Genomic DNA, 17682 nt, shown 5'->3' with positions numbered 1-17682 from the left:
CCTACTAAAAATAATTTCAGCAGCTCTGCTATCTCTGTAGGCCTTTGTAACTGGCGCAGAGGAGACAGGGTAGAGCTGCAGCTGGAACACCATTTGCTTTTATTTCCTGATCTACGCTCTCCTCCTAAAAAGTATTGCTTTTTCAACATTTAACTTAAGTGGCTCAACGATAGGGCTGATGATGCTCTTTCTGGTGTCTGTCCATATTGCCTCTCTGCTATATGTTTTGGAGAACTACATCTGAGGTGCACTCTGATGTTTAACAGTTATATTTGGCAAAGACTAAGATTCAGAGAGTCCAAAGCAACATGAATGCTCTACAGACTTCTACATTATTACAACAGCATTGACTCTGTAGAAAGGTAGCCGCTGCTGTTTAAATAAAAAAAGAGTTGTTGAGCCTTTTGTAGCTCCACAGCAATTCACAACTGGTATTTGGAGAGAGTAACAGCTCATTTTCCAAGGTAGGATGAATACAGCACCTTGAAATAAAATAAGCATGGCACATGAACGGCACATTTTTTTAGTTTCTTTTACACTATGTTTTGAGAGACTGATAAATGTAGGCCCTGTTTTACTTAGATAGGCAGTGATATGTGGTTTGTCTATGCCTCCAGGTAGAACTGAAGCTGTATCATGAGAATCTTCGTACAGCTAGATACACAGTAATCCAAACCCATATTGTGTTCTCAACTAGTGGATGCAAGTGGAGTGGGAACTCCTGTGCCGAGTTCTAAGCTGAAGCTGCTTCCTATGCAATTACATGTGACAGTGATAGGACTGATTTGGGTGTGTGTTTTGTTTTACATATTAAAGTTAACACTGAAAAAAAATATTTCCCTGCAAATATTTAAATATAGCTTTAAAGATCAACAGTCTCAAAATAACCATCTGGTTATTACACCTCTGGCGTGATAAGGACTTCCTTGGTAAAATTCTCTGGTTTGTATTATCCAATAAACCAATCTAAGTAATCAATAATGAAGATTTTTAGCTTTAAAAATGTATTCAGTTGCCATACAGAATCATGGAAATCAACAGAACTGCTTGAAGTCAAGTATGTATTTCATGTAGAAACATCTGTGTTTGCAGAGTCTGCCTGCAGCATCAGAAAGTTGAGCACATTCTGGCTGGAGGTTTACCTTTAATTACCTTTCCTCCAGATACTGAAATAAAATGAGAAATACCCCTCTTTTTTCACTCTTAGTTTTATTATAAAAATCAACATTTCATTTGTTACAACTCAGTTTATAGTAATAATTGGAAAGGATTTTTGTACAAGGTTTATATACACCTTACAAGTAAAGCACTTTATTTTACAAAAAAAAAAAGTTAGTGAATGAGTGAATAGGGCTGACCAAATGTTGGTCATTATAATATAAATACATCCTTGCAAAGCACCATCATACCAAAGTTGATGAACAAGAGACACCAGCTGGCTTTAAGACAATGACAAACAGTGATTAAAGCTTACAAAAAGAACAAACAAAACAAAAACAAAAACAAGATTAAAAATCTGAAAGCAGCACCAGATCCTTCACTTGCAAACAAGGCTAGTTCAGCTTAAGCCTGGTGGTATCCTCTTTACAAAAAGACACTTTCATTTTCCCTGGCTGACTCTTAACTGCCTGGCTTAAGGCTACAGCCATTTTAATCAGGACTTCAAAGCTGCTCCTTGTTCACTGAAAAGAGGGGAACAAGACTGCTCTCCAGTAGTTTCATCATAACAATCGAGCATGCTATTAAGACAATCTCTGGCCTGAATCTAATACAGACAGTTTACTTTGCTCTGCATAGTTTTGGAGTGGATCACCCAGTCCCCGTAAACGCTAGGATAGCATCAACCATTGATCTGCCTTTTTAAAAAGGAAAAGGAAAGAAAACTGCTCATTTGGGTCACTACAGTATTTTATTTTACTTCTTTTAGAAAGAAATGGAATGTTTTGTATGAATTTTAAAGCTGTTAGGTCATTCCTAACTTATTTTTGAGGTGTATTTGTCACCTGCCAACTAACTTTCAAGCAATAACCCCATCACAATGCAATTTTAAAAGCATGGCTAGGAAATCAATTTCTGAATAACATTCAAATTATTTTTTGCACCCAATGAGCCATCTATTTTTTGTTGTATAAATAATGATCTGCTACATGTACAGTACACATTCAAGAGCAGATTCTGTCCACAGCAATGCAGTGTGACAAGAATGCTCAAGACAAGTGTGTCAGGAAAAGAGTGATTGATAAGGTTTTAGAGATATCTTGAAGTCATTTGGTTCAGCAGCATGCGTGACCAGGGATTGACCAGGGAGCTCTGTAGTTCAAGTCATTCCCTCTAGAATGGTGGCAATCAATTTCAAGGAGATTTCCCAAGCAGTAAAGAATGGAAATAATACATTGGCCTTTTCTTTATCTTAAGACAGATGTAACTGTTTCAAAGTAAAATGAATGAATCTATGTTTAAGACTTATAAATCAAACCATTTCTAGAGAATCAGACATAAATAGAGAAGCAATGCACAAACCAGAGATCAGAACTCTGCCAAAGCCCATTAATGCAATAAATAGGGATTTTCTGAATGCTCCTTCACTTGCAGTGGATTGTAGCACCTCCAATGTCAAGCAGTTTGGGTGCATTTTTCTTCATAATTACTACAACAGATTGATTTTTATGTATTTACAGAAAGCATAAAAGTTTTACTTATCTGCAAAATGGACTCCAAAATAGAGCAGTATAAAAAATGTGCTTTCTCTCCTATCCAGCATGACAGAGCATTAATTATTTAGGTTTAAAGTAGCAAGTAGTCTGCTGTCTGTTCTACAAACTAGACAAAAGAAGTCCAGCTTGGCTGAGACGGTATGACAGCATTAGCACTTTGAAAGGCAGCAAGGCCAAATCTGCCAATGTGGGTGTATGAACGTGCATGCATGCACAAGAAAATTACTAACTTTGGGTAAATTCACATTACCAAAGATATGTGTACCTGCATACATATACTTGTACATAAATACATGCACATGGGAGAAATGTTATTGCGGTATACTGGAATTTACAATGCTGAAAGTTACAACTCGCAGCAAAATGAATCCTTTTATATAAACTGGCTCATTTGCATGTTTTACATTATTGTAAATATTCCATTTAATGCAAACATAGATTGCATGAATTTATATTCATGGAAACCATTCGTTATTTCAAATGCAAATGTTATATGTATGCATGTTCCATTTACCCTAAGTTTTTTTTTCCATAAATATCTTAGTATCCAAAAGCTGTGGAAAAACAATGAATGTTCCATAGGAAGGTCTGAAATGCAGGCAGTATGATGTGGCAGGTATAATTTTAAAAGACAATTGAGTATCATGTTGCCATTTAAACATGAAAAGCTCCTGCTGAACATTCACAGACTAATTTTCAATGAACTTTACTGTCCATTTATTTTTTTTAAAACTAGAAAGGACTGTACCTTTCCTGATTGAGTATGTCAGCTATTTCCATGCCCAGGCATTCAGCTATGAACACTTTCTAGGTGTCTAGAGGAAAAAAACCTGCACATTTAATAGAGTTATGTTAAATACTCCTAATTTATATATGTCTGATGCTGTAAGATAAGGACAATTATGCATAGCTTAAAGTCTATGAACAGTTTCATTGAGATCAATGTGACCACTTTAATGTTAATGCTACACATCCACTTTGGCTGTCTCCTGAATTGATTTGTGTTACTTACAGTCCTAAAACGTGTGTTTTACCTACAGTTCAGTCAATTTGAGAAGCAGCAGAAAGCACAATCCTGACTGAGGGAATGACAGAGTATCAATCGTGACTGGTTCAGCGGCAGAGAGGAACTGAGAGAATTGTTTGGTCTCAGTGTTCAAGCAGTATATGGTTCATCCACTGAGATTGTGTCAGGTGCACATACTAGTTTTTGCATCAATGCTTTTACAGTTTGGATACCTGCTTAAGAGGAACTTCACAGATCAAGAATTTGTTCTGAATTTTACTCTAGATTTACTGGGAAAGTACAGGTACATGCAAAGGCAGAACACAGCTTCCCACTAAATAAATTCTTTGGTTAATCCAGACAAAGAACAGCCTGTTCCTTATGCTGGTCATCTTCAGTGGAAAAAAAAAAATCAGTCTGTCCACTTTCTTGCTCTTCACATGAACCTCCCAGAGGCAGATCACTCAAAATATCTGATGCACAAACTGAGATGTACTTATCTAAAAGACTTGATCAAATTCTACACTAAATTACACAATTATGAAAAGGAACATTCAATGAAACAGTGTAATTGCCCCAGAAAGAGGATACCACTCCTTAAGCTTAACCACCTCGAGAGTTTTTCAAACAGAAATTGGCACACTGAAAAAGTATTTTGCAAGAAGAGACCATTGCCATCGCAGTACAAGCACTTGGACTGAGATATAACAATGCAATATTCTTCTGAGTTCATTAGTGCAAGTTTCCACATGTGAACCCCACACGGAATGCTGCACATGAAAAAATGTAAACAACAGAGAAGTTTCTATTCCCATCGGCATGCCAGCCTCAACTCCCCCCACCCCAACACACCCACCCTCCCCCCCCTTCATATAAATGGTTTCAAGTTCCCTTATAGTTCACAAGACCCTCAACATCCATCCTGCTGGAGAACACAAACAAGCTTCTTCACCAACAATGAAGAGCCAGAAGAACAGCTACCACAATTCCTAGATACCTAGAATGAAGCTGGGCAAATTTTCAGCGCACCAGATCCAGAAATAAACTGTAGTAGTCTGTAGTCCATCCAGGCTTTTTAAAGTTTTCTCAGGTATCTTTGACTATGAGAAAGACTCTTTATTATAGCTGGGATTTCAAATGCCATGTTTTTCCTTGGAGCTAAAAAAAACAAGGCTCCAGTACGCAAGAAGATCGGCAGCACTAGCAAGAACTATTTGTCACTAATTCTGTCAACACTATGAATTAAAGCCCATGCCACATTTTCAGATTACTTTGCTTAGTTGAAACTGGATGGGAAACAAACAGAGAACAATGAAAGCCAAATGGCACCTCTGCACAGTTATTTCATCCATACTATGCCCAAAGGCTAAGAATGCAAAAGCTTTTGTTTTGAGAGAGAAGATTCAGAGGTCCAACCTTTGAAGGCATTGAGCACCTTCAACATGGATTTAATATCAACAGAAGGTGCAAATGCATAATGCCATCTAGAATCAGGTGTACTGTAAGCTCTGCTACAGTCAAAGCAAATTCAGAACACTGCACTGGAGTCAAAGAGGAGTTAATAACATCCTAGGTTGTTCCTCAACCTACACAAATAATGTTTTCAGTTGATTATATACTCTCCCTTTCAAAATCACCACTGTGAGACTAAAGGGAGAAGGGGCTAAATAAGATAATATACAAAAATAGAGATGTGAATATAAAATGGTTTGGTTAAGAATATCTTAAATCTGACATTCACAGCGGTTAATACTAAAGTATTAAACTCACACCACGCAAAAAGAGGAGGTATGTCAAAATCATACTGAGAAAACTGGTTTTACCTAACACAAATCATGAGCAGTTAATACAGCAAGGGAACACCTTCCAATGATCAAAACTTCTATTTCTTAATGGACAGTTGCTCCACTGAAAGTTAAATGCTTCCTTACTAGGAAAAAAAATAATATATATATATATTTATATATATGATTTGGATACGGTGGTATCAATACACACTGAAAGTACTGCAAGGATATATTATTCATTTACAGTAAAACTAACAATCCATGGTTAAATTTATAGTTTATAAATATGCTGTCTATATTATATGTGGTATAAAAATATTTGACATTTTGTGGGCACTAGGTCAAAATAAGTTTTTCTTTTTAAGGGACTAAAAATCATTCAGGTATATGCATATTACCCTTGTCAATTACGTGAAAATCACACTTATCCGGTACAAAACAGAATCCTACTGTGTTGGCAAAATGAATGAAGTAATGTATAGCATGACACTCATTGCGTGACAAGGCTAATTAGGAGGGGAAAAAAAGAATTTACAGCAGCCCAATTCTAGCAGTATTTTAAATTAGGATTATATGATTTAAGTGACATGGGAAGGAAGATGCAGAAGAGATGAGAAAAGCTAAACAGTGTTAAGAAAGCACACTTTAAAATATACCCAACCAAAATCATTGAAATTCTAGAAGCAAGGAGAGAGCTCTAAATGCTCTAGTTTGGTAAATGCATTAAGAAAAACAGAGGTGTCTTCTTTAAAAAAAAAAAAGTGTGATTATTTTTCTGGATTCACTGCTACGATTGCTGTATTCCTGTAGAAAACAAAGCCCTTTATGTAAGGTTAATATCTGTCCTGACTGCGTTTTCAAGTTTAACTTTAGTTGCTGGCCCTCTGTAGTTAATATAGAGGTTATTTGGCTACTTCCAAGTATCTATGGTATGCTGCTCTGAGATGGACTTCTTTATTATTAATTACTTTAAACATTTTTGGTATTGACAAACCCCACAATGTCACACCTCACTGGACAAGTGACACATCCTGGTTCTTCCATTTCCTTATGTGCTCAGTCACTTCACTGGATTAAGGCATGTTTTTGAGTTCCGTTTGCAAAAATAAAAACTTTTTGTACAAATGTCTGGGTTCTTTTATACAAAAATTTTTCTTCTTATGGCACAAGCAGCAGTTGCTGTTTAAGAAAATATATAAATATCCTTTTTTTTCTCTCTTCTGTACAAATATCTCCAGGATTCCTCCACCCCACTTAATAACATTTAACTGTACACTGTCCTACCTCATCCCTCACCGAGAGCTCCCTCCCCCCTCCCCAGCAGAACATTTTGTATTTACACTTTCACAACAGAGGTGGATAACGGAGAGGGGGGCTGCCCCTCATGAGGAGTCTGTGCAGGGGGATGGTGGCGGTGGGTAGAGATGGTGCGAGTAGCTCCGCTCCGTGTACGGGGAGGGTGGGCAGCTCTCATAGTTCTCCTCCGCCGACAGGTACTGGCTGCGCGGAGTCGGAGGCGGAGGGACGGGCTCTGAATCATAGTTCAAGTCACTGGTGTAGCCCTTGGCCGTCACTGCCGTCACCCTTCGGCTAGGGGCATAGTCACTGTCGCAGACATCTGTGCTGCAGGGGGTCGTGGGAGGTGCAAAATGCCGGTAGCTGTAAGGCCTGTAGCTGCAGCAGGTGGGGAGATATATGGGAAAAGTGTTGACATGGAGAAGGGCCATGCATTTCACGCAAGACAGCCATAAAAAAGTGAGTGGCAGGTAAGTCAGGGTGGGAAAAGGCAGGGGGGCAACCTTTGCAGCAGATGCACAGCATCACCTTTCTCTCTGACACAGTGAACTTGCTAACTACTCCTGTGGCCAAAGTCAACCTTTGTGCTGTATCAGTCAAATTAGAGTAACCAGTGAAAGGGATACTAACTATTCATTACCTACAGACAACAGGCTCCCTAAAGGCCTTAGCTGAGATAAAAAAAAAAAAAAAAGTTACTCCTAAGAGCAGGGCTGGAAGCACACTGTGGGGAAAAAATAGATGTGTTGCAATCTTGGAGATGTTCTAGTATCCATAAATTGGATAATGGACTAAGTTCCAAGTTGAGAGAGAAACCGAAAACCAGCTGGTACCTTCACAGCAGTCAGGAGAATTACCTGCCAGACCAGAAACTTGGAGGGAATTCCCAAAGGCTGCTACCATCAAGCATTTTTAAAAATGAGCCCAAGATAGTTTAAAGAAAACTGACTAGAAAGGGAGGTGGTTGGTAGCTACAAGGGCCACCATCAAAATCCGTAGCTGGGGGCAGGTGGGGATGCAGCTCCTCTGTATTCAAGCCAGAATGTTAGTAAAGACCAGAATAGATCTGAAGCAGCAGAACTAGGTTTTATTTTTGGGCTGGGGAGCATTCTGAAAATATTTAAGCCTACACTACATCTCTAATACCATTTACAATACTAAAAGTCACATCAGCTAACCAGTGATCAGCAGGGTTCATGCTGGTGCCAAGATTTGGTTTTATTTCATTACTAAATTACTAATCATTTTTAAAGATTTTTCATATGGCTGGAAGGGACCATTATAAACATCTGCTCTGACCTTCTGCACAACAGAGGCCATATTTTCTGCTAATGGAGAAGAGGTGTCTTTTCAGCCCCAGAGACCTCATTATCCAAAAGCCCCCAAAGGCTGTGTGTTAGGGAGGCATTTCTTTCAGGAGACATATACAGCTACCTCTTCTCATTGACTAGATCTTCTAGCGATTTGGGAGGGGAACCTTTACAACCTTTTGTTAGTAGGTCACTTGCTCTTTTTTTTTTTTTTTTGGTAATTAGTCATAAAATGATAATGAACTCTAAAGGAAGGTGAGAAAGATGTATTCAAATAAACAAGGATAAAACTTACATGTCCGTAAATATCAGTCAGAGAAAATAAGTAAAAGGTTAGCAACCTTTTTCAGATATTAACACTAAATATATCAAATTAGATTTTTTTGTGCTTTATCTAGGCCATTAATATTATTTCTGAAATACTAGCCTTTATAGTGCCAACTTTGCTCCACTTGGTGTTGTCTATCATTTCATATAGTTACATAACAAATTATTTATAACAAGGCTAAAACAATGCAGGTTTCATTCCAGGATACGTGTCTTTGGCTCTGTTATCATGACACCAAGTCAGCATCTAACTAATTTTGTGACAAGAATGAGTGTTGTTATTTCCCCTAAGGCAATACACCCAAGAGGTGTACCACTAACCCACTTACTGTATGATTAACCTCAAACGATGCTGCACTTAAACACACACAGCAGTGACATGATACATGTGAACCAATTTAAGCATCTGTTTTAGTACTTGCAGAATTAGTGGTTTTGATTGCAATTCTTATGGAGCAGGGACTGTCTTTATTCTGCATTCTACGCTAACAGTTTTGATCCTGACAGAAGCTATTGTAATAATAATTACCTGTAGGATCTATGAGTGGATGGGCTGTTTGAAGAATAACCAAATTCCATGGTATAATGTGAACGTTCAGTAGCTGGTGAAGGTGGTGGGTTCAAAATCTAAGGAAAAGGAAAGAAAAAAGCTGCAGTTAAGATATGAAGGAGAATCAAGAAAACATCAGTGTTATAAGTTTTCTTTTTAGTACTTTTTAATAGGAACCTTAAGTTGAGAACTACATGCACAGCCCCTCCCAACAAACAGGATTTTTCCTATGTTTATTCCCAGTTCTTTAACAGATCCTGGAAATCCCGCTTGTTACCATTCCCATAGAAGATATTACTAAGCTCTTCTCAAAAATGCTGACTGCTGTTGATATTTTGACATACCCAGTGCTGAAAAGTAAAGCTGAAGCTAGCTGTTCAATAGTAGATTGCCACTGGGGAAACCACTGCCCTACGCAAACTGGCAAATATCTACCCCTACTAGCTTGTAGTTCTTAAGCACTATGCTGTTTAGAATACTCGCAGTTTGCTGTCCAAGGCGAGCATTTGTTCCTTTTACTGTCATACTCCTACTTCAGAAATTGAATTTTTATTAGACTAATTTGAAGATACAAAATGATGATTTGATTTTCAGAACTGCAAAACAGACAGCTGAATATTTCAGCCCATGCTGACAAAGCATGTAACTAACGCTAGACAGTGACTTGTGGACTTCATGTAAAGTAGCTAAAACAACCATCAGATCACAGAATGCTTTGAGTTGGAAGTGACCTTAAAGATCATCTGGTTCCAACCCCTCTGCGATGGGCAGAGACGCCTCCCAACAGACCAAGTTGCCCAAAGCCCCATCAAAGCTGGCCTTGAACTCTTCCAGAGATGGGGCATCCACAGCTTCCCTGGGCAGCCTGTGGCAGTGCCTCACTACTCTCTGAGTGAAGAAATTCCTCCTAACATCTAATCTAGATTTCCTCTAACATCTAATCTCTTTTAGTTTAAAGCCATTCCCCTTGCCCTATCATTACACTTCCTGATAAAGAGTCTCTCTCTTGCTTTTTTGTAGGCTCTCTTTAGGTACTGGAAGGCTGCTATAAGGTCTTCTCCAGGCTGAACAACCCCAACTTCCTCAGCTTGTCTTCATAGGAGGTGCTCCAGCCCTTTGATCATCCTCATAAAAATCAAGTAGATTGTGAGCCCTCTAGGGCTGGTACCAATATTTATATGGCATCTAATGCATCACATTTCAGTTCTGTGACTATAAAAATGCTATGGAGTTGCAAGACACTTGTTTGTTTTGGAACGCGCAAGAAAACTTCATTTTAATTCATTCAAAGGTCTATAGAGAATCAACTATAGCCTTACCTCCAGAGGCACATGCCAGAGTACAATGAAAGGAGATTGCTCTGCCAGAGCTGGTCAACATTTACAGTTATTTTTTCATCTCTTCTGACATTCTAACATCTTTTTCTGGCACTGAGCTCTATAAAGCTTTAAAAATTAGTATAAAAGTCCTATACTGTTTTGGAAAAAGACAACCTCCTCTCCTTTCTCTTCCAAAATCACATCTCATATTCAAATAAATTTATTAGGCTAGAAATCTAAAACAAAACATTCCTCTGTCAACTAATTATCCTGAGGCACTTCCCTGAAAGTTATTAAAGGTCTATGAATAACAGAATGACTTACTGGAGGAAAGTAAGTGCCTTTGGTACTTGAAGAACTACTGGAAGAGGCTCCAGTGACATGGGCCCTGTCATAGGGTGGGCCGCTGCTCCCCCCCATAATGCTGAGGGAGCTGATCACAGATTTACCTCGAGACATCCCTAAAGAAGAACAAAGATGTATGTCAATATTCAATTCAAACAGGGAAAAGGAAAGCATCAAAAAAAAAAAGTAGGGAGGATAACAGGAGTATCAGCAAAGAAAAATTAAAAGCAAAACTAATCTTTATGGTGTTAAGAGCAAATTCAGTACTACTTGATGGAGAACCAGAATGAAGACTGCCAGGGGATAAGCATGTTGGTTTCGTGTATCAGCTACTGAACTGCAGGACTTGGCACTGGGCTGTACTAAAGCTGTGTGAAGAGAAACAGACGCCTTTCACTTGAACGGCTGTAAAAGACTTGAGAGAACAGGCATTGAGGCACTGTTTCTATGCCTTGGAATAAAACATGAAACTGACTCTGACCACCTAACTGAGCAACTGAAATTTGTGTAGGAGAGGAGAGGGTTTATTCTTTCATTTCCACACTGTTAAGTAAGCTTTTGCTGCTGGACTGAACCACGCTGGCAGAGTCCAAGTGGGAAATGGAGAAGTATGCAACTGTGCTCAAAATAACGGTGAAAGTTCTCCTCAAAGACCTGCTTATGAAAGCAGGTTATTACAGAAAGCACAGAAATTTGGTACACTATTTTAACCCTATAACAGCCTCACAAAACTTGTATGTTCTAACTGGAACCTGCTGGATCTAAAGCCATAATTTATATAGTTAATCAATATATACAAAAGCAATGCATATAATCAAGTCTCACTTTTAAAAACAGCAATAGCATCACAAACCTGGATTGGCATCGGTGGCTTCATCATCAAATGAAATAAGCCAAGAATACAATTATTGCTTTTCATGACAGACTTTATAAGAAGTTTCACAATTATACAAACACAATCTACAAATCTAACAAGAATAATTGTACACTCTTTAAAGAGAGTGATGGAAACATACCTCTGTATAACTTTTCCCTCTACTGTCACGACACCTTGCTGATGCTATACCACCACAAAAAGAGGCTGTTTGAGCAGCAGCAGAACTCCCATGGTATGTTTATCTGTTTGAGCTTCTGGCTCTGCCAAGTATCTAAATGCTTGTGGATGGTATGGGTAAAATAGCAGTTCGTTATTATCAAGGATAGCAACAACCCTTGACAGTCCTGTCTTTCAATAGCTTCACATCAAGAATTATGTATCTGGAATGGGAGTCTCCTGTGCATACATGCACATTACCCTCAGCTACAACTACGTGGTGCCAAAGAGCAAGACAAGGAACACACTATTTACTCACCAGGAAGAGATCCTGACAAAGAGCTTGGGTGAGGCACATAACCAAGAGGTACAGAGGCTGGTCCATGCACCACATAATCATTGGTCATTGTTTCCCCATCTCCCTTCATGCGTGGGCATAGCACCCTCTGGCAGATGAAGTACATTGCTCCAACCACAAAAACTGTGAGGATCACACCAATGATGGAGCCTATCGTGTTGTTGGGCTGTGGAGCAGGCTCCTCTGTCGTGTCTAGGAGAAAGGAAAATCATACTACAGAAGCTAATCCAACAGCTTCAGGTACCAACATCAGTTTTCATGATCTCTATTCCATAGCCTCTGCTTCTGTAGGCAGACAACAGCTTTCAAATTAATGCATATTAGGAACAAACAGGCACTGGGACAGGTCTGTTTGAAGACTTTGGGGGGCCACCTGTGCACATGAATAGCTGCTATTTAGCGAATTACCTAACCCACTCTGCATCTGACCCATTCTGATGTTTACAGATATATCTGTGCATCAGCTTTAGAGGTGCCATCTTTACGAAGAATCTGTATCTGAAGTGATTATTCAGCAGCTAAAATGAGTGGCTTCCCCTACAATACCGATTCTAAGCAATGACATTTATAGGAATAACTGACAACCCCCTGCTTGCGCTTCGTGAATTTGACAAGAAAAGCAGACTTTAAAGTATTTTCCTGTTCTAGTCAGTTTTTTACATCTTAACCATTACTGTAAGTCTTTTCCTCAACATATTTCCTTTTCCCTGAACACCAAACCCACACTTTAACCAACCTGTCACAGTCTACAGAGATAAGTAAACAGACTTCTGATCATATTGGAAGAGGGACAGTGACAACTGCAACTTACTCTGGGGGGCTAATTTTATGATACAAAAACAAAGAATATCTGACCTATTATAAAGATAACTATATATGTCTCTGATAATGTTGCTAATAACTTTGTAGCATGACAGAACATCTCTCATTACTCCTTCCTAAGATTAGGGGTCCAAATCTGTCATTGCATTTTCAAGTTACATGTGTGTCATCTACGATATATACATATCTAACACAAGAAGAGATGTCACTATTTGCAATTTCTTTTAAAATACCAACAGTGAAAATGAACTTTCAAATCGGAATTTTAAAGGTGGTGGTTTCTTGCAGAACTCTGGAAATTTCAAGGTAGGGAATATCACATGTTACAAATCATAAATCAAGCTCAAAATTACATCTTTTCAAGATGCAAATGAAATTTTAGAAGGTTTATTCTGTAAACAGAGTGCTGATCTGACTCTAAAAGCACCTGCTATTAATTCTGTGGATGAGAAAATGGTGAAGCAGAGAGCAGTTTTTTATAAAAGCCTCATGCTGCTAGAAGGATTTTTAATACTGCACCATCTCAGCTTACAAACTCATAATAGTAAAACAAGCCTCTTATTTCCCTTATAAGTTTTAAAAGGTATGTAGAAAAATTACTAGTCTGCTATGCTAATTCAAAATAATAGTTATATTTGTGATTCCTGTTCTACTACATTGTGCATTAATTGCATGACAGCACTTACAAACAGGAGCATCCATTTTGGGTACAATTCATTCAGATTAAAATCTAACTCATTGAGAAGTTAAGAAATAAATATCAGATAACACAACCAAGTCTCTAGTCTCAGGGTTTATACTTACAGCATCCTTGTTCATCTGAGCTGTCACTGCAGTCCAGGTTGTGATCACATTTCTTGCTTTTACCAATGCACTGCCCACTGGCACAGCGGAACTGATCAGTTAAACAAAGCACTGGAAAGAGAGCCCCCCCAAACAACAAGAGTCAGTATCAAAGACTTCTACTCTTTAAAACAATTAAGAGAACCAGACACCAAGGCACACAATCAGGGACATCTTGGGAGAGTTTAGTCTGTTGCTAGCTTCATTTCTTGAAGCATAAAAGTCCCTCATTTCAAAAAATGATTAGATGTTCTGGAGTGAATATTGCACAGTGGGTACCTGGTCCTCATTGCCTATTTTCAGTAAGATCACTACAAGATAAAGTCAACTCAACTGAAATAACTCAGAAGCAGGCAGCCACTGAGAATATAGGTACTTATCGCGGGACATGGTTATTGTAAAATTACTGTAAGAATCCCCAACTATAAGCATTTACTGTAATATACACGAGAAGAATTGAGTTATTAAAATTAAATCTGCCAAACTACAATGATAAAATTGTTTAAGAGAGAAAAATGTGGTTTCTCAATGCCATTGTACTCCTCCTGTAAACCAGAAGACTCGTTGATCATGGGACAATATATTTTACTTGACATTATGTTTTAAAACTGAAATGAAAGATAGAATACAAAACTGGAGCTTTGCCAGTACACTCAAAAAAATAAACTACTACTCTGGGAAAAAAGGTGCTGTTGTTTACATATAATTTTGTCTCCTGTTTCACATAAATCCAGAAATTCTTTCTGACTTCAGCTGAATTAAGAAGTTAAACTAAAGGGTGCTCTGATCTGCAATCAACTTGAATGCTCTGAATAGTAGTGCCACTTCGAAGGTGATAAACAGCCCCTGTTCTGATATCTCTAGCCACTGGATGGCAACTGCACAAAGCATTTTCAGATGCTGGCATCCCATCTGGCTAAAAATCACCTTTCATCAAAAGAATTTCTGCATTGGTCTGTATATTTTTGTTTGAGCTGGAGCACATCTTTTGGAAAGAAATTCAGCCTTTATTCAAAGTCTCTTAGACAGCCTCTTCAAATAAAGAAATTGTACTGAAAGGATACACAGAAGAGGCATCCTTTCAAGCTTACAAGTTGTTCATACAACTCCTCACTACTTGTGCAGTAGGGAAAAGAAGGTCAAGTTTTCTAGTGTTTCACTTGGTGTAGTGGTAGGGTAGCTGAGACTCCACCAGCATAACCTGTCCTTTCCAAAATTAAAAGAACCTAATTCTCATTCTGTTGGCAATAGCACTTTCCTCCATACGACTATGGCTTAAATACTCTTTTGCTGTACTCTACAGGAAGAAGACATCTCCAGGAATCTCATGTCTCCCTCTCACTTCCTCACGGAAGTTTAATTTCATTTTATTCAGTTGTTATAAAATAAACAATCCCCAGACCTTTAGTGGGCATAAAGTATTCAAAAAACCCCACAACCCTATGACAAGGGTTTCCTCCATGTTGTAAATCACTCCAGAGTTACCAGGTTTTTAGAGTTTTAAAATATACCATTTTAAATAGTACTTTTCACAGAGCTTAAACCACTGTGCAAGAAGTCAGCATTATTTCCACTTTACAGGTGGAGAAACAAAGGAATGTAGCTCGGAAATAATGTCCCACTCAATAAACCAGTGTCAAAAGAGCAGAAGCTCTGATCCTTCCAAATCCTACACTCTGCAATAACTTTGGTATCTACCCTAGTGTCCCCTGAACAACTTTGTTTTCATCATACTTTGAAAGATCCTCTGTACCTTCACAGTTTTTCTCATCTGAGTTGTCTTGGCAATTTGCTTCTCCATTGCAGCGGAGGGCACTGTCTATGCACTGTCCGCTTTCACACTGGAACTGGGTGTCCGAGCACACTGGACAGTTTTTTTCATCACTGTGGTCCTCACATTCAGTGAAACCATCACAGCGCCAGGCCACTGGGATGCAGTCAATCTCACCTGTGAAACAGGTGAACTGCTGAGGGGAGCAAGTTGGTGGTTCTTTAAAAATCAAGCAAACAAACAAAAATTAAAAATCCAGGTGAACAATCAGCAGCAGATCACAACAGGTAAGGACAAGAATAACTCAGCTGCTTTAATTAATCAGACAGCTGATAAACATTCCACTTCATAAGGTAATTTCCACCCCCCACTGCCTCTACAGTCGTTTGAGCAGATCCTGAGCCCCAAGTGACAGCTGCAGGTTCAAGTCAATGGAGTTTCATTAGACTGCTTTCCTGAAGCACCACTGTATACACAACTGATGTCTCACTCCCTTTTTATGCTCGACAGTCATTGTATAGAAAATGTTAAAAGGATGTAATGCACTGCAGATGGATCACTGTGACTCAATGTCTAGTTATGTGCCCTCGACAGCTCTGTTGAGTCAAAATTCTTCTAAAATGACAAAAAAAATGCCCGATCTAGTCAAGTCCCGCTATCGCAACACAGCTGTTAGCTATTACTTAACATTTACTACAGTAACTGTTAATCTCATGCAGTAAGCAAGCATGGATTTTTTTTCTTTTTATTTTTTTTAAATTCCCTTTCCTCTCCTCCCCTTTTTGGCCTGGTATTAAACTTGCTTTGAGAAAATATCTGGATTATATTAGCTCTTGTTCCATTGTGAGACCACATGTCTCCTTGATGGCGAGAAGATTGCATAATAAATCCATTCAGTACGGTGGTACAAAGAGACCCAAGTGCCTCTCCTCTCCCCAGATTTCAGCCCCACCCTTGGAGACATCAGGGCGTAGGCTGCAGTGGCCATATCACCATGGAGGAGGCAACTGGCCCTTCTGGGACTGCAGTGCAGAAAGGCAAGCATAGGGTGAGTTTCAGGAGAAAAGCAGAGAAGAATGAAATGGCACACACAGGAGACATGGTGCAATACGCCAGAACACAGGAGAGTACCATTAGCTGAAAAAGGAGAACATGCAGAATGATATAAAAAGTAGTTAAAAAAAATCATACAATTGAAAAAATCAAATTGAAATAATTCAGTGGTCTTAAGTAGAAAGGGTGAACAGAAATCCGCATTCAACAGTGAGCTTCTAAAATTCTATTCTTTTACTCCTCAAAACTTGCAGATCTAGCTCGGGGGGGGGGGGCGGGGGGTGCAAAGGGGTAAAACATGTAAAATCATGTTACAACATCTGGTGCACTGTCACATTCTTTCTGCTCAGAAGTTGACCCTAAAATGGAGACCTCCCCACCCAGGAGCTGAGAGCTCAGTGACGCAGAGCATGGGAAGGACTCACCTCCGCAGGACAGCTCATCCTGCAGCAGAACAAGGTGGACTGGGCAAGAGCAGCGCGTGGTGCCATCGCCCTTCACAATGCAAATGTGTGAGCAACCACCATTATCTTGAGAACAAGGGTGTTGTCCTGTGATTTTAAGAAAAGACGGACAGGTAGTACAACTGCAATCACACTTGAGAGGATAAGTAAATGAGATTCTGAGGGGTTGAGTTATCCCCTGCTCTCTCTCTTTTCTTTTTTTTTTTTTTTTTTTTTTTTTTAAAATTTTCTCTCCTCCAAGTGCACTACAGTAATTAGTGGAATCTGGAAAAAGCCTTGGATTTACTCTCCAAGAATTTGGTGAGCTCACTGACAAGAAATACCCACATCTTTTCAGACCTTTCAGTGATTTCTTTGCGTTCACAGGACTCCTTTCATTACTCCCTTCTTGATGGGAAGGACATTTCTAAAAACAACTCTGAAAAAGTTGCATTTAATTGTATTTTATTTCCTTTACACACACAAATAATTATCACACACATCAATAATTGTCTGTGATCTGATACACGGAGAGTCATGCCACCTGGTCTCCTAAAGCAGTAAACAATACTCAAACCATTTGCTTCTCATGTGAGGTAGAATTAGCACTCCAGCAAAAATGGAACCATTATTAAGAAAAAAGATACCTTGAATTCCATACTTAATTTTCTCTATCAAAGACCATTAAAAAAGTAAAGTTTCCAA

General features: G+C 38.8%; 1 protein-coding gene across 2 annotated transcripts in view; it reads right to left on the bottom strand.

Moving 5' to 3' along the window:
* Window positions 1–1174: 1174 nt before the first annotated feature.
* The window catches only part of LRP6 (LDL receptor related protein 6), a 127108-nt gene continuing 110600 nt past the window's right edge, over window positions 1175–17682 (bottom strand). Inside the window, exons 16-22 of one of the 2 annotated variants that reach the window (XM_080572852.1) lie at window positions 16960–17085; window positions 15464–15700; window positions 13672–13782; window positions 12007–12237; window positions 10634–10770; window positions 8970–9067; window positions 1175–7181 (exon numbers count right to left, since the gene is read on the bottom strand). In XM_080572852.1, coding sequence (XP_080428978.1) covers window positions 6890–7181; window positions 8970–9067; window positions 10634–10770; window positions 12007–12237; window positions 13672–13782; window positions 15464–15700; window positions 16960–17085 — 1232 coding nt within the window. In that variant the 3' untranslated portion in view covers window positions 1175–6889. The remainder of the gene's footprint in view (window positions 7182–8969; window positions 9068–10633; window positions 10771–12006; window positions 12238–13671; window positions 13783–15463; window positions 15701–16959; window positions 17086–17682) is intronic. The other variant, XM_080572851.1, reaches the window with a different exon arrangement.

Source organism: Anser brachyrhynchus, assembly GCF_964034855.1.
Source record: "Anser brachyrhynchus genome assembly, chromosome: 1".
In the NCBI taxonomy this organism is placed as follows: Eukaryota; Metazoa; Chordata; class Aves; order Anseriformes; family Anatidae; genus Anser; species Anser brachyrhynchus.
The sequence above is the reverse complement of the archived record's forward strand: the minus strand, read 5'-3'. Positions and strand labels throughout refer to the sequence as shown.